This window comes from Balaenoptera acutorostrata, chromosome 20 (genome assembly GCF_949987535.1).
Source record: "Balaenoptera acutorostrata chromosome 20, mBalAcu1.1, whole genome shotgun sequence".
In the NCBI taxonomy this organism is placed as follows: Eukaryota; Metazoa; Chordata; class Mammalia; order Artiodactyla; family Balaenopteridae; genus Balaenoptera; species Balaenoptera acutorostrata.
This window is the reverse complement of record NC_080083.1, coordinates 26,222,003-26,248,887: the sequence shown is the minus strand read 5'-3', so window position 1 is coordinate 26,248,887 and position 26,885 is coordinate 26,222,003. Positions and strand designations below refer to the sequence as shown.

The 26,885-nt window shown below is 38.4% G+C and overlaps 1 protein-coding gene across 1 annotated transcript in view; it reads right to left on the bottom strand.

Annotated features, from left to right (window-relative positions):
* The window catches only part of HSF5 (heat shock transcription factor 5), a 61,893-nt gene extending 35,566 nt beyond the window's left edge, over positions 1 to 26,327 (bottom strand). The window contains exons 1-5 of the mRNA XM_057536542.1: positions 25,709 to 26,327; positions 20,243 to 20,617; positions 10,906 to 11,003; positions 7,914 to 8,435; positions 4,733 to 4,910 (exon numbers count right to left, since the gene is read on the bottom strand). Of these exons, the coding sequence (XP_057392525.1) occupies positions 4,733 to 4,910; positions 7,914 to 8,435; positions 10,906 to 11,003; positions 20,243 to 20,617; positions 25,709 to 26,327 (1,792 nt within the window). The remainder of the gene's footprint in view (positions 1 to 4,732; positions 4,911 to 7,913; positions 8,436 to 10,905; positions 11,004 to 20,242; positions 20,618 to 25,708) is intronic.
* Between the last annotated feature and the right edge of the window lie 558 nt (positions 26,328 to 26,885).

Below are 26,885 nucleotides of genomic sequence, written 5' to 3'. Positions count from 1 at the left end.
GAACCTTCACTCCAGTGGGTGGACTTCTGTGGTATAAGTGTTCTCCAGTCTGTGAGTCACCCATCCAGCAGTTATGGGATTTGATTTCATTGTGATTGCGCCCTTCCTACCGTCTCACTGTGGCTTCTCCTTTGTCTTTGGATGTGGGGTATCTTTTTTGGTGAGTTCCAGCGTCTTCCTGTCGATGACTGTTCAGCAGTTAGTTGTGATTCTAGTGCTCCTGCAAGGGGGAGTGAGCGCACGACCTTCTACTCCGCCATATTCCTCCTTCGGGCCGAGGTATGGCTCAATGTTAATTTTTGTTGAAAACATTTTCCTTTCCCCATTGCACTTGTTGAAAATCAATTGACCACATATGTGCGGATCTATTTCTGGACTCTCTATTTTGTTTCATTCATCTATAGGTCCCTCTTTTCACCAATACCAAACTATTTTGATTATTTTAGCTTTAGGGTAAGTCTTGAAATCTGGTAAAGTCTCCTCCAATTTTTTATTTTTAAAAATTGCTTTGGTCAATCTCTGTCCTTTGCATTTTCTTTTAAATTTTAGAATCAGCTTGTCATTAAAGAAAAAAAAAAGTCTACTAGAATTTTGATTAGGATTGCATTGAATTTATACATCAACTTGGGGAGAACTGTCACTGTAACAATATTGGGTATTCTTATCCACGAACATGGCACATCTTTCCATTTATTTGTCTTTTTAAATTTCTTTCAGCAAAATTTGTAGTTTTCAGTGTAGAGGCCTTAGACATCTTTTGTTCAACTTATTCCTAGGTATCTTATGATTTTGGGCCTACCATAAATGTTTGACTTTTTTTTAAATTTCATTTTCCAATTGTGTGCTTTCCAATCTTTACACCTTTTACTTCTTTTTCTTGCCTATTGCAATGGCTAGGTCCACCAGTACAATACTGAATACAAGTGGTAAAGTGGGCATCCTTGCCTTGCTCCCAATCTCTGGAGTAAACAGTTTAGTTTTTCACTATTAATCATGATCCTCACTATACATATTTTATAGATACTCTTTATCAGTTTGAGAAATGTTCTACTATTCTTACTTTGCTGAGAGTTTTTATTACAAATAAGTGCTGAAGTTTGTCAAGTGCTCTCCTTGAATCTATGGAAATCATCATAGAGTTTTTTCTCCTTTACTCTGTTAATATGGTGAATAACATTAGCATTTGAAATTCAATCAAGGCTTGCATTCTTGAGACAAACTCTACTTGGTTCATCTATCATCCTTTTTACATATTGTTGCATTCAATGTACTTATATTTTGTTAATTATTTTTGCATCTATATTCATAAGGATTATTAGTCTGTAGTTTTCTTTCTTCTTTTGAGGAAAATGTTTGATAACCCACTTCTTTAATCTATATAGGGCTATTCATTGGTTCTTCTTGTGTGAATTTTGACAAGGTGTATTTTTTAAGCACTGTGGCTATTCCATTTACATGGTTGTGTTCATTAACATAATACTGTTCATAGTATTCTCTTACTACCCTTTTACTATTCACAGATTCTGAGGTGTTAATCTCTTTTCATTCTTGGTAGTTATGATTTGTGTTCTCTTTTTCCTGATCAGTGTAGCTAGGAGTTTGTCAATTTTGTTGATCTTTTCAAAAAGCCAGTTTTATATTTGTTAGTCTTCTCAATTGTCTGTTTTCCGTATCATTGATTTCTATTTTTATTTTTATATTTACTTTGGGTTTACTTTCCTCTTCTTTTTCTAGTTTCGTATGGTAAAACCTCAGGTCATTGATTTTAGATCTTACTTCTTTTCTAATATTAGCATTTAAAGCTACACATTTCATTCTAACACTGCTTTAGCTGCATCCCACAAACTGTGATGTTGTATTTTCATTGTCAAAATATTTTCTAATTTTCCTTGTGATTTTGTCTTTGGTTCACAAATTATTTAGAAGTATGTCACTTTATTTCCAGATATTTGAGGTTCTCCTAATTACTCTGTTACTGATTTCTAATTTAATCCTGTTATATTCAGAGAGTACACTTTGTATGACTTCAGTTCTTTTAAATGTATTAAGACTTGTTTTATGGCCCAATGAATGACCTATCCTGGTAAATGTACTATATGCACTTGAGAACAATGTATATTCTGCAGTTCTTGGATGCTCAGTGTACTATAAATGCCAATTAGATCAAGGTGTTTATGTTGTTCAGATCTTCTATGTCTTTACTGATATTTTGTCTAGTTATTCTATCAATTGCTTAGACAGAAGTGTTAAAATATCCTAGTACATTGAGGAATTGTGTTTCCCCCTTTAATTTTTGTCAGTTTTTGCTTCATGTATTTTGAAGCTCTATTACTACAAAAAACACATTTACAGTTGGTACACCTCCCTGATGAATTGTTCATCATTATGAAGTGGCCCTCTTTATAACACTCTTTGTCTTAAAGTCTATTTTTTCTGATATTTAAAAATAACCATACCAGCCTTCTCATTCTTCCTGTTTGCATGTTGTATCTTTTTCTATCTACTTACTTTCAACCTACATGTCTCCTGTAGCCAGCCTATAGTAGGAGTTTGCCCTTTTATCTACTCTAGCAATCTCTGTCTTTGAGATTTTAAGACCATTTACATATAATAGTTGTATTGGCTAAATTTGGATCAATAATTTTTTGTTTTCTCTTTGTCTTCCTTATTTTTAATTCCTTGCTTCCTCCTTTCCTGCCTTTTTTTGGATTATTTCTATACCAATTTTGGTGATTACCCTAGAAGCTACAGTATGTCTCCTTGTTTCCTGCTGCCTGAAGACGACCCTGTAGAATTTCCTTTACTGTTTATCTGCTGTGGCACATGCTCTCTATTTGGTGTTTATCTGAAAATGTCTTCATTTTTGCCATCATTATTGACGGATCTTTTGGCTGGGTAGAGATTTCCAAGACTGCAGATTTCTTTTAATATATTAAAAATATGATCCTACTCCTTTCTGGCTTCCACTGTTGCTTTTCAGAAATAAACTGTTAGTCTAACTCAGGGGTTGGCAAATTATGACCTTTGGGTCAAATTGGGACCAGCAACTGTTTTTGTAAATAGTTTTACTGGAGCATAGCCACAACCATTCATTTATGTATTATCTATGACTGCTTTTGTGCTACAATGGCAGAATTGATTGGTTAAACAGAGATCATATGGTACTGGCGTAACGACAGAAAAATAGACCAGTGGACTGGAATAGAGACCAGAAATAAACCCTCACATATATGGTCAGATGACTTTCAATAAGGATGCCAAGGCCATTCAATGGCGAAAGGTCTCTTCAACAAATGGTGCTCGGAAAACTGGATGTCCACATGCAAAAGAATAAAGTTGGACCCTTATCTTACACTGTCTACAAATATTAACTCAAAATGGACTAAAGACCTAAAACTATAAAACTCCTGGAAGAAAACATAGTGGAAAAACTTCATGACACTGGACTTGGCAATGCTTTCTTGGATACGACACCAAAAGCACAGGCAACAAAAGGAAAAGTAGACAAATGGGACTACATAAAACTTAAAACTTTTGTGCATCAAAGGACACAGTCAACAGAAGGACTGTGAGTAGAATATTAGCTAAATTAATGTGATCTTGAACAAGTTACTTATCCTCTCCAAGACTGAGTTTCCCGATCTTTAAGACGATAATACCAGTTTCATCAAGTTTGCTGTATGTCATAAAAGTGAGTGTGTAGTAAATATTTGTTACTGTCCTTTTCTAAATTGCCTTCAAAGTCTATGCCATTGCTTTGAACATCTTCAGCGGTAAGAAATCTTAATCTTTGATTGTAGATTGGATCATATACTCAACTAAAAGCAACTGTGCAAGCTAAGTTTAACAAATAAGATGAGTGATCAAGATAGCTTTTAGTCTAAAAGGCATTTTGCAGAAAGAACCCAATGAGTCTAAACAACATCTCGATCATATTACTATTAGTGTACTTTTTGGAGAAATTCTCACAGAAGTTCCCAAGATTTTTCCAATTTTTATAGGTTAAAATGATTGTTTAACCTGATTCATTATTTCACTGAATTGCATGCCTCTGACATGCATATAATTTGAGAATATTCAAGTTGTCCACTGAAGACTTTGATGACTTGGTTTTGGATCATACAAGAAACATGTTTTATTGGATGTCACCATTTTCTTAAAAAAAAAATGATTCTTTCCAATTTCCCTAGAAAGAGTAGCAGCAACTGTACTAAAACAATCACTCGGGCTCCTACAAACCACAAGAAAAATCCCATTGATACAGAGTCATACTTTAGAGTATCTTTATAATATGCTCAGGATAATGTCTTTAATGTCCATCTAATTTTTTCCTGCCACAATTTAAGCACATTCCCTCTTGTACTATACTCTGCTAATAAGAGAACAAGTACTTCTGTAATTACAAAGTCTTTGGCATCTGAAGCAGTTATTGAAACACCCTTCATCCTTGCATTCTCCAAGTTAAATAATCCAAATTCCTTTGCTTTTACTTACCATGTTCTCTTTTCAAAAGCTCATATTCTTACATGCAATACTGGAATATAACTTTTACATACTTTAAAAGGATGATTAAGAAAAAAATAAAGAGTTAAAATTGCAGTTGTATGAAACAGCAATGTGATTAGTATATTACAATTATGAATAATAAATGAAGACCAGAAAAATTATCACTCATATATTAATTCTACACTATGATTCTACTGCTAGCATTCTAGAGCACAATAATCCTTACCAGGGGACTTTCCTTGCTGTGAGTTGCTTCTTCGCTCTCTGTATCTCGTTGGAGTGGATAAACCTGTGTCTGTACTAGGCTTGCTAGCAGGCCCCATTTCTGAAATAAGGAATCCCATCTGTTCTGAAGGCAAGATATTCTCAGGTGTTTTGATCTGGCATTTTATACTGGCATCCACCTAAAATATTAAACCCACTCATTATTCCAAATTTCCCCCAAATATCTACTAAAAGTTAAGATATTTTATCAGAGGAGTTCTACTATAGAAACATGATCCAACAAATAAGATTGTAAGGCTTTTCATCCTTAAGAATGATACCACCCAATTTTGTTAAGCTAATCTGAATATTCGGTAGTAAGGTGTATATTTCCCCATACACAAACTACCGAAATGTCTATGGAGCTAAAATATTTACTTATGATCAGAGGAAGATTCACCGTGAAGTTTCATTTTTTTTGGTAAAATTCACATCACACAAATTCACAATTGCTTAATACCACTATCTTTTCCCACTCTAACATCCCTTCCATCAGATTGCCTGTCTCTCTTGGTGATACTGGAATGGTCATAGGCATGATCCTGTTGGATGATGTCAGAGGGGTTGTAAACACTTTATTCTATTAATTTTGTATTCTTTGGCTCAATGAGGACCTCAAATTTGTATAAGCTTCACCCCCTATAAAATCTAGATCTGCCCTGCTTATGACATATGAATTTCTCTCTTGGAGTTCCTATGTTTTCTTTGGGATATCAAATCCCTTTGTCAAGCCGACCAACTTCTCAAATACTCTATTTGTTTATGAATTTATTTTAAAATAAAACAATATAATGAAGTAGAGCTAGGAGTTCAAAATATAGCTTTCAAAAGCTGTGATATCCAAATTTTTTTGAAGAAAAGGTAACTGTGTGAATGCAATTTTAAGGTACGAAATCTAATCTTTTGGATGTGACTATGAAGGAATAAAGGCAAATTTCATGTTCTTTTCATAGGCATATTTGAAACATAATGGGACTATCTTTGGTCTATTGAATTTATAATATTAATACATAGTATACCGGGTCTCAACAGTTGGGCTCAAGAAGGACAATGAGTTGATAAAAACCGTAAGATAGGGCTTCCCTGGTGGTGCAGTGGTTAAGAATCCGCCTGCCAATGCAGGGGACCGGGTTCGAGCCCTGGTCCAGGAAGATTCCACATGCCGCTGAGCAACTAAGCCCATGCGCCACAACTACTGAGCCTGCGCTCTAGAGCCCGCGAGCCACAACTACTGAAGCCCGCGTGCCTAGAGCCGGTGCTCCACAACAAGAGAAGCCACCGCGATGAGAAGCCCGCGCACCGCAATGAAGAGTATCCCTCACTTGCCGCAACCAGAGAAAGCCCATGCACAGCAACGAAGACGCAACACAGCCAAAACTAAATTAAATAAATAAATAAACCCAAAAAACCCGTAAGACATTTGGATCTAAAGTTAGAGCTAGAAAAGAATGCATTTTAAAAACTGCCAGAGGCTTCCCTGGTGGCGCAGTGGTTGAGAATCTGCCTGCTGGTGCAGGGGACACGGGTTCGAGCCCTGGTCTGGGAAGATCCCACATGCCGCGGGGCGGCTGGGCCCGTGAGCCACAACTACTGAGCCTGCGCATCTGGAGCCTGTGCCCCGCAACGGGAGGGGCCACGATAGTGAAAGGCCCGCGCACCGCGATGAAGAGCGGTCCCCGCACCGCGATGAAGAGTGGCCCCCACTTGCCGTAACCAGAGAAAGCCCTCGCACGAACCGAAGACCCAACACAGCCAAAAATAAATAAATAAATAAATAAAGTAGCTATAAAAAAATTTAAAAAAAAAAAAAAAAAAAACTGCCAGAAATTCCCTGGTGGTCTTTGGTTAGGACTCTGCGCTCTCACTGCTGAGGGCCTGGGTTTGACCACTGGTCGGGAAACTAAAATCCCACAAACCGTGCGGTGCGGCCAGAACCCGCCCCCCCCACCCCACCCGCCCAACACACACGCAAACTGCCAAAAAGTTATCTCGGGAATCTCTAACAATGAAGACATTTTCAGTTCCGTTAAAGAAAAAAAATCCAAAATGAAATACATATGTATCGGCTAAGATCAAGAAAAAAAATTAGTAGGAAAAAAAATACTTAATCACAAAAGTGATTTTAATTTGGATGTACTTTTATTTTTTAGAATCAAAGTTTATTCATTTCCTGGTCATAAGCTAGCAGCAATAAAGGAATTAGTCTCTACCTTCAGAATATATCTCTCAAACTAGAGTCATAATTCTGCTTTAGGAATGAGAATATTAGTAGGGAAATTACAAACACAGTATGCTGTCAAGTCAAATTAGAATTCTGTAGGGACTTCCCTGGTGGTCCAGTGGTAAAGAATCCACCTTACAATGCAGGGGATGCGGGTTCAATCCCTGGTCAGGGAACTAAGATCCCACGTGCCATGGGGCAACTAAACCCTCACGCCACAACTACTGAGCCCGCGCGCCTCAATGAAAGAGCCGGCGTGCCACAAACTACTGAGCCCACACGCCTTGGAGCCTGAGCACCACAACTAGAGAGAGGAAACCTGCACACCACAACGCAAGATCCTGCATGCCTCAACGAAAGATCCCATATGCCTCAACGAAGATCCCGCCTGCTGCAACTAAGACCCAACACAGCCAAAAATAAATTAAATAAATAAATAAATCTTTTTTAAAAATTTAGAATTCAATGATGCTGTAAGAAAGTATGAAAACACCTCCAACCATCTCCTTACCTCCATGCTACAAATGGCCAGGAAAGTCCTGATATTATATATGAGATAAACCATCCCTTCTGAGGAGTGGAATTTAATCAGCCAGGCACACCTAGTCCATCCAAACTAAGTTAGGAAGCAAAACTCAAGGGATGCTTTTAACATGAAAATAAGTCATACCACAATGCTCATTCAGACTGCCTCTCTAGAGGCTGACTTCAGACCACAATGTAGTGAGAGGATGCCTGAGGGTTAAGGTTACTTCTTTCTGAATCTTTTGTGCAGAACCACTGGGGCACGATCCTTCTGGAGAACATTATGAACTGGTATTAAACCCAAATAAAACCTGGACAAAGTCTCTACTAGAACAGTCTTCAGCAAGAAGCACTAGGTACCTTTGAGCTCTATTAGGATTTTTTCTTTGCCTCTTACCTGGTGTGTGCTGAACGGTAGCCCTTCCTGCACAAATACTACTGAAGACGGAGATGGATTATGACTTAGCTGCTCCTTCAGTTTGACATGAGCTTGCTGGTTGGCTTCAGACTCCTGCATTGTAGTATTTTCAACAGGCTGAGCTGTGTGGATGGCATAGATGTACTCAGGTGACTGTGGTAGAGAGCAGGTAATTGCTTGTTCTGTGCCGACCACAAAAGACGTAATATCTGAGCCTACAGCAGTAAGTGGCTCCAGCTGGCTAGCCTGACTTGTGGAAGATGGATTGCTGTTGTTTGAATTAGCTAGGATATGTTGGCTTCTGTTAGACTGAGATGTTGAACACTGATTCTCAACAGGCTCCACCTTTACCATCTCCAATTTAGGGGAGGAATGCAACTCATCTACTATCTGAAAAACAGCCTCTAGGTTTACTTCTGTCTTTTTATTTTCATCAGTAGCACTGCAAGGCCAATTAGAAGGCAGAAATTCAACTGGATAGGAAGATTGCACTGGAGGATTCTGGGAAAAGAGAAAATAGGACTGTTTGGATAGAAAACCAAATATGAGATTAAGGAGGAAAGCAACAACATTTAGGCTGATGAACGCTAAATATAAACAAATTAAACTTAAAGCTCACTAAGAAAACTTGAATGCCAATCAGCTTTTCAGCAGTGGTAGCTTCGACTCTATTGTTAACACTTACACAGGAACTATTATATGTCAACCACTATATTAAGTTTAATACTGGAATGGACTAATAATTCTCAGGGTTAAAGTACACAAAATCAAAAAAGCCATAGTACCCAAATACCTATTTGTTGATAAAATGTCTATATACCAAATTCTTCCATAAAGGTTGACAGACAAAAACATCACTTGTATCTGTAATATACTGTTTTAGGAATGTAGTAAGGAAATGTTAAACACAGGATGCTCACAAGTCCACCAGTGCTTCTATAGATTCAGGGGGGAGGTACTGATATTCTGTTCCAAATGATCTGGGAAAAAATGGATGGAATATCAAATGTCCTTTGGTCCTGAGATTATTTATTTTAATAATAAAACAATAGATTAAAATAGCTGTCACTTTTAGACTGATATCTTCAAGATGTATTCTCTTATACATAGTACTTTGCACAGAGCAGGCATTCAGTAAACGTTTGCTGAATATCTCAGGTTATAAACATAAGATATGGAAGCGTTACTATTAAATAAAACATGTAGTGAGTCAATATTGCCAAACACATTGACAAAGATCGCGTCAATGATTTGAAGGCCACTAATGCTGAATAATGTAAATCTAAGTGGTTTAAGCATCAAGCTACTTTACTATAGCTGATAGCCCAACTTATTGAGTTCTTACTATGTGCCAAGCACATACAAAGTGCTTTACATACATTATTTCATTTGATCCTCACAAGAGGCCTATGAAATGTGATAATCTCCATTTCCAAAGGACGGAACTGAAGTTCAGAGAAACTTCATAATTTATACAAAGTCACAAAGAAGTAACTGACAGAGTCAGGTTTCAAACTTAGGTGTGCCTGACTCCAGAGTTCTTGCTCTTAACCACTGCAATATACTGACCATTCATGCACACTCTCACCATATCTACAGGCCAACAAAACTAACTGCATTTATTTCCAGAATATCTGAAATACTTCCCTTTTTTCCATTTAAAAATTTTGTGTCTACTTATCTCTAGTTTCCTACAGTGAACATGTGTTGTCTTTGTACTAATCAAAGGTCTTCAAAGATGTTTTAAATGATTTATTTAAAACATAAATATAATCAAGATATAATACCAACAGAGTATCTCCAGTATGATCCAGGGGAGAGAATGCCTGGATCTACAGACAAGAGCATCTAATTTGTGAGATAGATATGTCCTTCCAGTGAAGATGAAATCGGCTAGACTAACATGCTTGATGACAGCTGCCATTAAAAATGTCCAGCTAAGTCCCCTTGATCTGATTCTATACTCCTCAAAAAAAGAAAAGAAAGAAAGAAAGAAAAGACAAAAAAGAAGAAAGGAATGTTCTTTTGAGTACTGGAATGCCAATAGTAAGATATTCTCTAAAGAACAGAAGCTATCATGACTACATGATATCAAAGGAAAACAATTCCAATCTTTAAGCAACTATAGCATAAAAATACAAACATGGGATTTAATCTTATCCTAGAAGTGGTAGTCTACAACATTTAAATCAAAGCAATTACTTCCTAACAAATATGAGAAAAAAATTGAAGTGCAGTGTTTACAACATGGGGGCTTTCTCGTTTTTGACATCATTTTCCTTTCTCCTTTAAAAAAAAAGTAATTGTATCATCCTGGAAGGATCTGGCATTTGGTGATTTATATACTTTTAAAGTTTATCTGGCATTCATTTTACCATGGTATTCAATTTTACCACTGCTGACAATTAGTTGAACAACATTGTTCCAACTATCTGTCAGCAATGATGAAAATGTTCTCTATCTGTACTATACAATTTGGTAACCACTAGCCATACGGAACTATTAAGCACCTGAAATGTGGCTAGTGTGACTGAGGAATGATTTTTTTTTTTTAACATCTTTATTGGAGTATAATTGGTTACAATGGTGTGTTAGTTTCTGCTTCATAACAAAGTGTATCAGCTATACATATACATATATCCCCATACCTCTTCCCTCTTGTGTCTCCCTCCCTCCCACCCTCCCCACTGAGGAATGATTTTTAAATTTTATTTAACTTTAATTCATTTAAATTTAAATAGCTACATGTGGCTAGTGCCTAAGAATAGGCCAAGAAGACAGTGTAGGCCTAGAAGAATCCTCAGACGTCATTTACATCAACTCTTTTTTTTTTTAGAATTGAGAAAAACTAAGGCCATAATCCACAGCTTACCTCTGGCTACTCATTAAGATAAAATTACACTTTGGAATTGTGCAAGGCCAATCGTATTGTACCTGACACAGGGTATGTCCATTGTTCCCAGCATCTTACCTGGAAGTAATTGCAATGTGCATAGGAAGGGGCAGTGGGAGTCACACAACTACTGAGCGTGTCCATGTGGGTAGAAGGAGAGCAGCACTGCAGCACAGCTGGAACAAATCCAAACACAGAAAAGCCGTCAACCCAAATAAACCTCTACAGCATTCAAGGCACTCCTCTCTTTCAACTTGGAACAAAAAATTCCAAAAGTTTTCCTTTGTGGGTGCAATAAAATATATTTACTCCAATTAGGTGCCCTTATTTGTTGAAAACAAATGGTAATAAGGCAATTTTAAAAGTCATTTAAAAGGGTCATGTCTACTTTTATAAATGATTTCTTTAGCACCTAAACATTTTGTTGCCCTTCTAACCAAACATTTATTCTTACTGAAAGTAGTAATTTCCTTTTATTGAAAATATCAGAACATATTCAGAATTCTAAAATAATTATTTCAATCATTTTAATAGTAACAAACATTTGGAGGAAGGTTTTTAAGGATAAAATAAGTATAAGTACTCTCCAAACACTCCTACTGTTATACAATGCATCCAGTGAAATCTATGAAAAAAATGTTTTAACCATTTAGACAAGTGGTTAAGAATTCAGATTCTAGAGCCAGACTGCCTGGCTTTAGAGCCCAGCTCCAAAATTGTAATAGCTGTATAAACTTGAGCAACGTTAATCCCTTTGGGCCTCAGTTTCTGCATTCTGTTAGAATAGGGATAATAATAGTACCTACCTAACGTGTTTGTTGTGAGGAGTGAATGAGTTAATATGCACAAAGCACTAAGAACAGTACTGGCATACAGTAAGCAATCAATAAACAAATAGCTAACAATGCTATTATTTTAGCTAAGGAAATACATTTTCCAAACTTTCTCTTTATAGTTAGGATACCATGAAAAGGCTGAACTCTTTCTACTGGTAGAGTCATACTTACAGATGTAGCCTTAATAAGAGGTTGAGTCTCTTTTCCAGAGACAGACCCTCCAGAACGACTGAGAATCAGTTATAACATCACACTTTGGATTAAACAGAGGATGACATTTGTTGAACACCTACCATATTCCAGGCACAGTCCTAGGTCCTTTACATATATGGCCTCATTTACTCCAAACAACAATTGAATGAGGTATTAACATTACTTTACAGAAATAAGGAAACTAAAGCTCAGGGATGTTAAAAAATGTGCCGAAAGTCACAACGCCGGGAGTGACAGAGGCAAACTCCAAAGTACATGCTCTTTAATATGTCACAATACTTCCCTAATCTTTCCTTCTTCCTAAATGTAATATTTTAATTTTACTAGAACTCCACTTGCTGAATATTTTTAAGGTATCTTTTTTATAAGGTGGCAACTTTCTCTTTTTTGGTCCACATTTTTCATATTTTGAGTGTGCTAATAAAATTACTAAATAATCTTATTCGGTAACCTTTGAAGTAAATTAGCCTAAGGATTGTAAAAATTCATTAAAATGCTTCCCTATTTCTCCATTACTCATTACTGATTTTTTAAATGTCAGAAGTTCATAAAGGTATACAAGAAATAAATATTTTATTTTATCATGTGCATTTTAAGGCATTACATTTTGCACACAGAAGTAAAAAATTAAAATAATGGATAGAATTCTAGTTCAAGTACAAACATAAGGGTTGAGGTTTTCTGAATTACATAATTTTAACAAGTCCAGTGGTTAAAAAAGCCAGCTATTACTAGAATGGCCACATAAAATTCAAGCTGTTGTCATTTCCAATATCCTTGGAGATTATTCAAATACACAATTAAAATGTTTTGGATTTGAATTTGGTTTCCCAGAATATTTAAAGGCACAAATATCCTGGGACATAAGTTAAATCCAAAAAGCAATACAGCAAGGAGGGGTCTTGCGGGGTTTGCCAAAACTGAAAAAAACTGGGATCTTTAGTTTTAACAGCTAAGGAAAACTTAGCCCCCTAGTGGCAGTAAAGGACTCAGTCAGGGGCTGCAGGTTTTCACCCATCAGGGCACCATTAAAGTGTTTTGTTACAAATAAATCAGTGAAAGGTATTAGCTTTATTTTTCTGATATTGCTATGATCTGACTCCATTGTTTACACATTTTGAATAGTTGTTAAAGCGTACTTTAAAATAAATTTCTTGGAGAAATAGAATATATAACAGAGAATATATTAATAGATAGTTGATAGCTGATTTGGTATCTAAGGAAACAGCAAAATAGTGAATGTCCTTTAAAGTGTCCAGTTACAAATGGAAAGTAGAAAGGTACCTGCATGAAGAAAGGGAGGACTTGAACAGATAATCCAAAAAGATTCCTCAATGGCTATTTCCTTACCAGTGCAGTGCTACTTCGTATAATCAACAAAATAGAACAAAACAAAGTATTAATTAGTTTACTGAATATGAAAACCTAGCTATAAAAATGCAACTGTGTGCTTAATACATGACAAATTCATCTAGCGTGTATTATGAAAGCACTGTGAAAGCACTAACATTTATAAAACTGAGTTTATCACTATGTCCTAAGACACGTTCATCTGCATAAAGATCTTCCAGTATTTTCCTGAAGGCAGTGTTCACTTAAGGCATTAAATTGCATATAGAATAAAAAACTGGAAATAATGAACAATTTCTATTTCATATATAAATATCAGAGGTGATGACATTTAAAAAAACAATTCTAGTAATGAAGTAAAGCCAGGATTACTAAAAATTTATCTAAAGGTAAAAATTTTCACGTCCACTATAGGTTAGGAAAACAGGTTCACATACTTTATCCTATGGAGGTAATTCAAATCTATAATTAAAATGTTTTGGACGTGAATCTACTCTCAAATAGTACAGTGTCAACAGTAAGGAAATACCCAATATAAATACTCAAAAGGAAAAACATCCTAATAAATAGTAAATTTAATTTCAAGATAAGTTACTACAGCAACTAGAACCCCAACATCTCCTCATCTACAGTGAGGTAAAGAAATGGCTTTCTAGGGACTTCCCTGGCGGCTCAGTGGTTAAGAATCTGCCTGCCAATGCAGGGGACACGGGTTCGAGCCCTGGTCCAGGAAGATCCCACATGCCGCGGAGCGACTGAGCCCGTGCGCCACAACTACTGAGCCTGTGCTCTAGAGCCCGCGAGCCACAACTGCTCAGCCCGCGTGACACAGCTACTGAAGCCCACACGCCTAGAGCCCCGTGCTCCACAACAAGAGAAGCCACCGCAATGAGAACCCACGCACTGCAATGAAGAGTAGCCGCTGCTCACCACAACTAGAGAAAGCCCGCGCACCACAACCAAGACCCAACGCAGCCAAATAAATAAATTAATTAATTAAATTAAAAAAGAAATGGTGCTCTAGCCTATACCCAAAAGAAGTGAAAGCAGAACAGATTATTGTACAACCAAGTTCATAGCAGCATTATTCACAGTAGCCAAGAGGTGGAAGCAACCCAGTGTCTATCAACAGGTGAACGGATAAACAAAATGTGGTCCATACCTATGGAAATTTATAGAAAATTATTCAGCATTAAAAAGGAAGGAGGGACTTCCCTGTTGGCACAGTGGTTAAGAATCCACCTGCCAATGCAGGGGACAGGGGTTCGATCTCTGGTCCAGGAAGATCCCACAGGCCACACAGCAACTAAGCCCGTGAGCCACAACTACTGAGCCTGTGCTCTAGAGCCCGCGTGCCACAACTACTGAAGCCCGCGTGCCTGGAGCCTGTGCTCCACAACAAGAGAAGCCACCGCAATGAGAAGCCCACGCACCACAACGAAGAGTAGCCCCCGCTCACCGCAATTAGAGAAAGCCCACGCACAGCAACGAAGAACCAATGCAGCAGGGAGGGAGATGCAAGAGGGAAGAGATATGGGGACATACGTATAACTGATTTACTTTGTTATAAAGCAGAAACTAACACACCATTGTAAAGCAATTATACTCCAATAAAGATGTTAAAAAAAAAGAACCAATGTAGCCAAAAATAAATAAATAAATAAATTTATAAAAAATAAAAAAATAAAAAGGAAGGAAATGTTGACTCATGCCACAGTATCAAGGACTCTTGAAATAAGTGAAATAAGCCAATCACAAAAGGACAAATATATGTTTGCTCTTATACGAAGTCCCTAGAGTTATCAAATTCTTCAAGACAGAAAGTAGAATGGTGGTTGCCAAAAGATGGCGAGAGGGTAATGTGAAGTCAGTGTTTAATGGATACAGATTTCAGCTGGGGGAAGACGAAAAAGTTCTGGAAATGGATGGTGGTGATGCTACTACAATAATGTGAACGTATTTAATGCCACAGAGCTATACACTTAAAAATGGTTAAAATGGTAAATTCTATGTTACATATATTTTACCTCAATAAAGAGAAAGGAAAATCTAATTGTGCTTTTGCTTAGTTTCTTCTGGCAGCTAAAGAAAACCTCCTGGTGTATCTATGCCAAGTCCCTCTTTCCATAAGAACAAAATCAGCCCTTTTCAGAGAAACTGACAATACAGGCTACCTGAGCATCAGAAAGCTCCTATAACTTGAGATTCCATACTTGTTTATGTACGTTATGTAGGCTTAGAAGCCTAAAGATCAAATCTTTAAAATTAATTAATTAATGTACTTTAAAACAATAATAAGCAAACTTCTTTGCCCAAGAGTCAATTCAGAAAAACTTTTAAATAATGATACAAAATATGTTTTTCAATAAACATATGTACCTTCAGGGGAAGGCTATGTTCTTACAAATCACTTTAGTTAGGCTTTAAAGTATTAGTATCTAGGCTCACTTGAAATACAGTTTTTAAAATGTTATCCTTTATATGTAAATAGTGTTTTAAGTTTTATAGTCTATTCACATACATTAATTCATTTAATCCCCGACCCAAAATATTATTGCCACTTTACAGAAAGGGAAATTGAGGCTGAGTGACATGAAATAATCCACAGAATGTCACAATGTCCATCAGATGATTCACTGCAAAGCTGAGACTAGAATTATTTCATTCATTCAATAAATTATTTACTAAAGGCCCATTATGGCCAAGCACTATGCTAGGTGCAGGGGGACACAGAAATGAATTAGACACAGCCCCACTCCTCAGAGGCCCCAAACTGGACCCCCAACTCCAGCAGCTGGAGTGTGTTCTCTCTGCTTGAGCAGGGTGAGTCAATAGCCCAGGGTCAGTCCCGCTGCCACCGGCAGCACAGAAGGGGACGTCCCCCCACCAACTTCTGTCATCTACCCTATCTGGAAGTAACTAACTCTGGGGAAGAGATATACCAGGAAACAGTCTCTCGCAAAAGAAAAACAAAACAAAGGTCCCTCTTTGTATGACAGGCAGGCAGGCAGCAGAGCACAGTGGCCAAAATAATGAACCCTTGAGTCAGTTTGCCCGGATTTGTTCTCCAGCCCTGCCTGTGCCTGGCTGTGCTTCAGTTTCTAATCTATAAAATGAGGATAACTACATTCCCTATCTTATAAGGTTGTTGTGAGGATTAAATGAATTAATATTTGGAAAGTGCTCAGAATAGTACCTGGTCACAGTGATTGTTATACAAGTATTTGTTAATTAAAATATGAGATAAAGGGCAGCTACAAATTGCTAATCACTGCTGTGAGCTTAATGCGGAAAAAAAATCGAAGTTGATTTTGAGTCAATTCAGCATTACAACATGAGTCAAAGGAAAACAATTCCTCAATACAGGACTCTATATATAAATATGAATATATTAATATCCTTATGTATGTTCAAATATAGAGAGAATGAGTAAAATAAAAAGGTCTAAAATGAAGTTTTTTATAAAAAAGGGACATTAAATTATAGTAGCACATTGTGAAAATAGTATTAGAGGAAAAAAACTGAATTCAAGATAGGGTAAGACTAAAAAGAGTCAGCTAGCACTGGCTCTACAACATTTTGTCTTTGAAGAAGTGATAAGACTGGAAAACACATAAACGAGCTAGGCTTCCTTGGTGGTCCAGTGGTTAAGAATCTGCCTTCCAATGCAGGGGACACGGGTTCAATCCCTGGTCGCTAGAACTAAGATCCCACATACCGCGGGGCAATTAAGCCTGCGTGCCACAACTAGAGAGAGAAAACCTGTACGCCACAACTAGACAGAAGCCCGCGCACCACATGAAGAGCCCGCGTGCCACAACTAAGACCCTACGCAGCCCAAAAAATTAAATAAATAAATAATTGATTAATTAAAAAAGAAAACAGATGCTTCAAGAAGGAATGACAAATGTAAGAAATAATTCAGGTGAGCCAATTTATGAGTCAGTCTGATAGCAGTTTTTTAGTCTCAATGTTTCGCTTTACTAGAAAAATTAATAATTTATGAAATATTACAAAATTCAAACTTTACTGGTTATACCATTTGAAGACCAGGTCCAAGTTTATTTTCAATATAACTAATTTTTAAATGAAGTTGAGTATTGTTTTTTACTAAAATTTGATCCAAACTTCAAGTCATATAGTTCACTTTGAAAGGATTCAAGTATGACCATTATTCCAAGATTAGTTACTTTATTAGGATTTGGAGAGCTGGATTTGGGAGTGATTATCATCCTGCCTCTGAGAATAGTATTTTACTTAACTCTGGGAAAGTCATTTGTAAAGCCCTTCATAAACAGGTACTCACTAAATAATGGTTAAATTGCTCACTACTTTTTGCTTCTTTCACCTAAAATTTGGAGGAATTAAGTACTTGTACAGTATTTCTTTAGCACTTTCTTTTCCATAGCAGGTCTTTTGCATTTAACAATACAACTTTTTATTTTTTTATTTATATAGTACTTCAGAATGTTCAAAGCAATTTTGCCTACATTGTATCATAGAACTACTCCATATATTCGAAGTCATCATGAAATCATGAGATTTCTTTTTCTCATAACCTCAGAACCTTCATAGTCATTTCAATTATCCATATCAAAGAAGACAAAACAAAAATTCAGATAACCCCAGATTCTGTTTCATATGCACTCTACATTATCAAAACATCAGCAGCACTTACTTGTTCTTTTAATGTGTCTCTTTCCTAGTCCTTACCTTGGACCCTTGGAGACAATTTTCAGTGTAATTATCAAATTAATAAATTTATTTATAGATTTAAATCCAAGCTAACATAAAACATTTTAAAATAACATATATCCTTAAATCACAATAATTTAACAAATAGTATTTCCATAATGAGGAATCATATTAACTATTTATAGTGTTTTCTAGTAAATACTATATAACTAGTTCTCATAAAATTTAGAACTAGGAGTTTCCAAGAGGATTGTCTGGAACTTGGAATACATTTTCCCATAGAAACATCATCATATAGGCTAGTCTGGCTCCTAAGCCAGACTATAACCATCTGTACCTTAACAGAAGGACCAACAGTAATATAGAACCTAACCACTATGTCTAATATATCCATAGGAAAATTTCTCCAAAATTCCAAATTAGAAGGCCAAGAACATTTCTACATCTCTCTGTTGCAGTCCTTCTAAATTTCAACTCCCCAGAAGCTTTCTGAGTCTTTAGTAGTGTGAGGAGGGGGGTTTGGAGGGAGGTTCGGAAAAGAAAGAGAAACATTTATTGGTAAAAGGAGGGGAAGTAGGGGTATTGTCCAGTTGACAGGCTACAGAACATAAAGCAAGTGTAAGAAAGGCACAGACTGTCTCTCTGTGTATACATACATATATTCTATGCATATATGGAATGTAGCCAAAATTATAATTTAGATAGAAATGCCTAATTTGTTTATTAAAATATTGGATTAAACTCCTCAATAAAAATCTGATACTATTTGTTGCTATACGTAAGATATACAACTTATAACATGAAATTAGTCATCTTCTGTTTTTAAAGATCACCCAGATATTTCTGTTCTTCAAAGAAGTAGCTGCAAATCTGGAAAAAAGAACTAGGCCTCAACTTTTTTTTATATAATAAGGTAAAAACAATTTTTTAAATCTCTAATAGGTAAATGATTAGAAGTGCCATATCATCTTACTCCATATAATTCCTTCCCCTTTTCCTTCTCAAATCCATCCTCCAAAACAGTAGCAGCTCCAAAAATCTATACAAGCCAATCTAATTTAAACTCTGGTTTTATTATTTTAATATTACTAAACTTAAGTGCTTTGAGAAAATAAAGCAATCCATTTTACTGGCCATATTTAGGTAGAACGCAATGAGCCAATAATAAATCATATGGTTGGATGCTACCAGCTAGAAAATAGTGAGTACTATTACAAATGGAACAGTTCCCAAATTTACAACTTTTAAAAGGCAACAAATTATTTACCCCCTTATCTAATTTACATGCCTTCCACTTATTTTAGCTTTTGATTTCGTCCTGCCTGGGAAAAATGGTCTAACAAAATACCTCTAGAAATTGCTTCCAGATGTACTTAATTAATATGCCTAGAGCCTTAATTCATAGGGCAAAGGATTGCCCCCTTTCTTCTCTTCCCGGTCTTTTCTGAAAGCCTTGACCCTTGACTTGTTTCTATTGCCCCATTTCATCACTCTGTGTAAACACTACATGAAAACACAGATCACCTCTGTGGTGCTTCTGCAAAACAATGAAATTGTTCTGAATTAAATGGTAATGCTATTATTTTGCAAAAATGTACCACCCCCCCCAAAAAAAAGACACTCCCTAGCCCCAAGAAGCTAAATAGAGGGTCACTATCTTAAGGATTCCCAATGAGTGGCTTGAGATCTACTAGCAGGCCTTCCATGCCCTTGGCTGAGCTCTGGGTCAGCTGCCATGGTCAGGCTCTTCTCTCTGCTACTCCCAGTTCGTCACTGGCTGGGATTAACACTGCAGGGCCTGCACTGCCAAACCACACCATCACATTTTTACTGTAAGAATATAATTTAGTCTTAAGAGATGGTGAGTTGTTCTTTTAGTAAACTTCGTTACTGAGATACAAACATGATTTCGTTATGAGGTAGTCTCACCTACATAACTAAAAAATAAACAATGTAATATGTATATAAGCATGTTTTCTAAAAGAAAAGAAACCCACAAAAAACAAAAAACTACTACACCAAGAGCAGGAGTTATACCAAGGTCTGATGTACTAAGTCTTAATTTTATTACTAGGACATATTTTGAGGATATAAAAGTTTCACTAAAAACATACACCTTTATGCACGAACAGAATTTTCACAACCTTTAAGAATCAATGAAATTTTAAATATTGCTAAATCATGTGTACTCATGAGAAATCTTTGACACTTCTTAAGTGCACATTCCTATTTTTGTTTAGGCATACAGAAACACATTAAAAAAATATAAATTCTCATTAAAAGTACCTTAAGAGAAGCCACTGAACTTGAATTTCTCATACCTGTTGGATAGTAGGCTTGGGAGAACTGCGCTGAAGGTGTGTAGTTACTATATTTTTGGGAGGAGCTGACCATTGTTTGAGGACCTTGCTGAACATGTACGGATGTGGCACTGGGCTGCAGGGTATATGTAACCTCAGTTGGAAACCTCTGTAGTACAGGAAATGGAACCCCTTTATCTGAAAAAGTGGGAGACGTTTCCACTTGTCCTGGGTGCATTCCAAGAGAGTTCTGCCAAGTTCTAGGAGGAATTGGGGTCCGATCTAAACCTTTCACAGGGAAAGTACCGTGGTTGTGGGATGAAGCTGATACGTAGGAGTAAGGAGACAAACTATCTCGCTGGAACGACCGGTGGAATTGTCCTACAGTCACTGGTCCTGCATAAAAGAGGAGGAGCACATTTACTAATCTTACACCACCAGACGTAGTAAACCAAAAGTCACAAAATATGCACTACTCTTCACTTGTGGGTATGTTGAGTTCTCAGCCATTTTTAACACAACAGAAATTTATTGGTAAAAACAAGTTGTTCAGAATCCAGAATATGAGATTACACATATAATGCTGAAAAAATAATCAAATAACTTTTGTCTGGTTCTCAATATGACTGTCATAAGAGACAAAGCAGCCAAACTCTAACATTAAATCAAATGTTAAATGTCATCTTACCTTTCACCTCAACTGACTGACCCAGATTTTTCCAATCTGTAAACTACTTCCTAGAAGTTTTAGAAATTCTAGTCTTTCAAAGCATGTAGGAACCTTAATAATTGGCACAAAAATAAGCCCTCAACCATATATATAAAAGATATAAGTATGGAAGAAATAAAAATTGTAACACAAACCAAAAACTAATTTAATGTTCTTTGCTCCCTTTCAATTTTTTAAAATTTTAATAACAATCTTTGCAGAAAACTCAAGCTTGAAAACTCTGACTTGTTCATTCCTTAAGTCAATCAATAATTTTCCATGGTCTTTTTTTCTTCAGAGTATCTCTAGTCGCCCCCCTTCCTAGGTATCAGTGGCTCTCAAACACTGATTTACGTTTGAATCACCTGGAGAGTTTGTTAAAAATCCACACACTCAGGCCAAGAGATTCCAATATTTGCTTTTTCTTATCTAGCAAAGTAGAAAGGAATTAAAAAGTGGAGATGAGGAAGAGAGAAAAAGGCCAATACTATGTAATGAGGAAAAGGAAAATATAAATGTTGCAAGCTGAACTTATTTTAAAGACTGTGGTTCTTGAACATATAGCTAGCCTAATTTATTCTTAGGAAGGGCTTTATGCACTAAATTATGTAGTTCACAAAGTCTTTTCAATTTGTTTTATTAAACTAATCCATAAAACAGAGGGAAATCTAATTTATGTGCTACTCATCTGCTAAAGATGGCACTCAAATACCTACTTTTCCAAATATTTAAACTGTAAAACCATTCTACATGTTACACTTCCTTTGTTCTAGTATTTCTATAGTGTTTAATTTCCTCTAAAGAATAAAGCATTAGAGAGTGCTCTTAACCACTTCTGGTTTGCCGCTGCCTGATTCAAATTGATTTTGGCTCAAATAAACTCTTAAAATAAAATTTTAAAAGAATAAAGCATTAATGCCAAAAATAAACAAATATACGCATACATATATATAAACAATTCTGGAACCTGGAAATCAAGAGCTCTAAATCTAATGGGAAAAAAATATATATTAGCTCAGAAGATTAAATGTATTTACATGATACACCTCTTAAAAACTACTTTTCCTTTTCTCCTTTAAAATACAAAAATAGTTTTTATGCTACTTGACTAGCAATTCCACATGTATACACACTTTGAACTACCACTGAGAATCCTTTGTTTTAAGACCTAAAGAAACATTTTTTTGCTCTTCACAAACAGGTGTTTCTGAGGTCCCAAACTACCCACCACTTGATTTTTTCTTGAATGCTAAAACTTCATGTTGCTACAGTGTGCCCTTCTTTACTCTCTTTAGGGTTAAGTTGTTGATGAATTTTCAGACTGTCAATAACTTAAGCAGATAATTAAAGAATGCTCTACCCTGATTTCTCAAATTCTGGTTTAGATCTGAATTAAAATATAATACTGGTTTAGATCTGAATTAAAATATAATTCTACTTATACTACGATAAATTCTGAGTGATGGCCAAATAATTTATATTCTTTAGATGCTGCTAACATAAGGACACGGTTAGGATTCGAAGGACATTCCTTTCAATTTGTTTGTTTTTTTAAAATAAAGAACTAAAACATGCTCAGCTCTTATTTATTCTTTTGTTAAGGGTTACTTCATAGGGTTCTATTCTGACCAACTTTATGGAACATCACCTACATGTCTTCAGAACATCTAAGATGTATTTGGTAAAGATTAAATCCAGAATCCTGGAACTGTAAGGCAGGCTGAATTTCTGTTCTTAAATTTTCTATTCCGTCTATAAAAGTGAACGTGAGCTAATCAATCCCCAGGAAAGAATTTGCCTCCTTCCCAAAACTTGCCTCTTGAGAGCTTGTTAAACCCAGGCAAAAACAGATTATCTACTGCTCAGACTTGCTACTTAGTTTAGAAAACTTTAACAAGTAGTGTAAAATAAACTGCCACTAAAAACAAAATAACAATAGTGGGCAAACAAAAAAGGGAAAAACATGTGATCCTCACATTTCTTATCAAGTACATTCTCAAAAGGTGAACAGGACAGCTGGCTCAGTGGATCTAGGTAAGACAACTAGGTCCGGAAACAGAGGATTCTACTGTAAAAGAGAAGTATTTAAACCAGAAGCTGCAGTAGAACACAGAAAACAGAAAGGAAACTGGGAAGGAGCAGTGTAGTCAGGCATATAACCAAGGCAAGAATCAAGCAGAATAAAAATTAGGTGAGGAAAAATAGAAGAGCCAAGGGCTTAGAACATGGAATTAAAGCAAAACAAAGTTGGGCCGGTATTCTTGAACTTAGAATTACATTCCACCCAAACCAGTAACACAGTTCCCTAGTGAACCAAGCCTGTGGTGTAGACAATCCACACCTGACATAGCTTCTGCACACACCAATAGACAGAATGGTAAAAAACAGGAAATGCATGAAAACTACAATAATTTAGGTATATATGGATTGATGTATTATCTATACTGAAAAAGTATGAATTAAATTTATGTTTTTCAACAAATAATCTTTAAAATGCTGACCAACTGAACTGTAAGTGAAGAAAATCAGATCCTATGTAGTCCCTGTTATTTCTTCAACTAAAAGGAACTCTATCCTTAGAATACAACTGGGTTTAAGATAGGGGAGAGAAAGAGAAAATCGGAGAAGAAAAAAAAGTGAGCAAGACTTGGCTTGTATGTATGTATGTTTCCTTCTTTGTTTCTTTCTTTGAAGTGGTTATCCTATTTTTCCCACGGACACATTTTCAGTCTTTTCTCTTTATGCCCACCAGACACGCAATCTGAAAAACAAATATCCATGTCAGAGATTCTACCAAATGAATGCCAAGGTATTGTCTCCACTGCCTTTCCCCATTTGATTCCCCACCAAACTCAATGACCATTATACGGAAGTAAGCGGCTTAATATTCCTTTAGAATTCCTTTAGAACATTCCTATGCCACTGCTATTTTTCCAACTGGTTACTAGAACTCTAACCTAATCTCTTATCTTCTAAACTCCACAGATACACAACCTAATCCCTTATCTTCTAAATTCCAAATGAACATTGCTTCATTCATAACCCTGGGCCTAGGTTAAACTGAACATAGTATTACTTTTATTCGTATATCTAAAGTTTTTCCATAACTGAGAAGTAACCCAGACACTTTTGTGGTGTGCTCCAAGGACAAAGAACAAGATAAACTCAAAGGGTCAATACTGCCACAACAAAAAGTTACAGGATTCCTATCACTCTGTCACAATGTGACCACTGCAATGTCCCAGAGCCCTCCCAAGCAGCATGCCCTGTCCCTTTCCCATCCCATTTAAGGAAAGACATTAGCCCCATTTTTCTCCCGCTCAGCACACTGAAAGCATACGTACTCTGCCCAGTCAGCAGATGACTTGCAGGTTCCCTGGCTATAAAAACAGACAAGCAACCCATGCTCATCGTCGACTTTCCCTGGCTACCATGAAGTCGGCCCACTGTTCTTGCAGCGACCCTTCTCTTTAATAAACTCTACCTTCCTTAACATTCTGCCTTGTGTCTCCAAATTCTTTTCCAACCCGCGCTCGGACCACGACAACTTTTATGTTAAATCCATGTTAACATGATGAAAATGTCTCTATTACTCTTTTAGTTGAAGGTAAAGAATGAATTCTCGTTATCATATCCTGTTGCTTTCTTGGTATGCTGCTTCGTGTCACGGACCCTTTAAACAACAAAAGGGAATATTGCCACCCTCACCTTCCTGGAAGAGGGGGAAGGGCATCAGAAACCAAGTTTATAAAATAAATTTCTATCACAGAGAGTTTTTGAACTTTGAGTAAATACAAACTTATACATAGAAAATTTTTCCAAAACTGAAAGACTGAAGGCAACAGTGAAAAATTCAAAGGCTGCAAATGTGAGCTTTCTAAAATCCTGTTTAACTAGAACTTGACAGTTGTAAAGAAAACCATTTTTGCCTTACATTTGTCTAACCATAACACCTAAATAAGCATCAGGTCTAATCAGCTACAATGAAAGAACTGTTTAGCCAATTCATTCTACATAGGAACAGTATCTGGTAAACAACAAAATATATTATTATATTTTTGCTTTTAAGATATATAAACAACGCCTATTGTTCTACACCTTACTCCAGAACCTACAATATGATTATTGTCAGAACACGTCTTCCAAGATTTCTTAGATGTGTCAACGGGTGGAAGATGGCATGTCTCTTCAAGGACAAACTTCCACTCGAGGCACCTTGTTCACTTTCCCTTGGTTGGCAGAAATGTTCTAAGTTCTCTTGGCTGTGACTGTTCCCTCCTACCTCGACCTTTGCCATATCCTCACCCTGTATAGGAACTCTGTTCTGCTTCCCATCAGAACAGAGGAGCCCCTTCCGTGTTTCTTCCAGAACCTGGGCTCCAACAAAGGCCTACTTATTTGAGGTGCTCGCCTTGGAGAGACGGCGTCTCGAGAAGGTAAATGGCTATGCAGGTTTGGGGCCCAAAGGGTTCCGGGAGGACTAGAAAGCAAGCCTAACGCAGAGGTCCCTGTGGTCGCTAGTGGACACAGAAGGGCCTCAATGTCTACGGAGGGCTCTGCGCAGAGGCGGTGCCGGCGGGGAGGGGCGCCGGCACGGGTGAGGACGCCGCCGGTGCCGCGGCCGATTCCGGGCAAAAGCACCGCGGGAAGCGGCTCCCGGGCGCATTCCCGACACAGCAAAGGAGAGGATGCGGAAATGCCCTCGGAAGTGGCGGTTGCCCCCTGACGGCAGTGCGCCCGGCGCCGGGCGAGGGCCGCGAAGGCGGGGCGTGACTCACCGTGCGGCTCGGGCCGGGACCCCGCGGGCGGCGGCGGCTCCTGGTGTGGCAGCGGGGAGGTGGCGGCGGAGGCCGAGGCCGAGGCCGAGGCGGAGGCCGAGGCGGAGGCCGACGTGATGAGGAGCCTCTGGAAGCGGTTGGGCGGCCGGCAGGGCACCTCCAGGCCGGCCGCCAGTTTGGCCTTGTTGGCGCTGGTGAGCCTCTTGAGGTGCACGAGCAGCTGCGGCTGGTCGCGGCGGAAGTGTGGGCTGTGGAAGTGGTGCAGGGGCCCGTCGCCCGCCGGCCCGCCGCCCCCCGGCCCGGGCCCCGCCGCGCCTGGCCCGCCCAGCACCACCTTGCGGAAGCCGTAGAGGTTGAGCTGGCGGATGAAGCTGGTGAAGTTGGTGGTTTTGAAGAGCTCGGGCTCGGCTCCGGCGCCCCCGACGCCGCCGCTGCAGCCGCCGACCCCCGCCACGGTCGGGCTGAGCAGCTCGGCCTCGAAGAGCGGCTGGTCGATGAGCAGCCCCTCGCCTCGGCCGTCCCAGCGGATCGAGCGGTACCGGGGGCTGTTCACCAGCCGCCACAGTTTGGCGGGGAAGTTGTTGGGGTTGATGGGGGTGGAGAGCAGCGCCTCCTCCATCGCCCCGCCCGGGCCCTGGGCCTCGCCCCGCCGAGCCTGGCTCTCACACCCCGTTCTCGATCCCCCCGGCCTTCGCTTCGCCCTGCCCCCTCCTGCCAGCGCCAGGCCGCCGACGACGATCCGGGGACCGTTGGCGCCCGCCGGCGCGGCCAATGGGGCCTCGAGTTCCCGCCGCGCGGCGGGACGCGCCGTGAGCCGGATCCGCCCCCTGAGCCCCAGCGGCCCGGCCACGTGCAGTGGCCGGGAAGTCGCGCTCTCTTGGCGTCCTAAACCCGCCGGACGGGCTGGGAACTGCCACCCGCCAGGTAGTGTTACGTCCTGCAAAGAGATCGGCCCGGTTATCCCCCGTGGAATGCTGAGACCCATATTTCCCCGCGGCCGGCGGACCTGTGGGACTTTAGAATTCAGCAAGTGTGCAGTGGGGCAGTACAAAATCGGACGTTTCTCGACAGCAAAGGGCACAACTCTATAACCTTAGTCCTAACAGTTGACTTGCTTGTCTCTCCAAATAAAAATGGTGATGGTGGTATAGTATCCTGAGTACACAAATCCACCTTT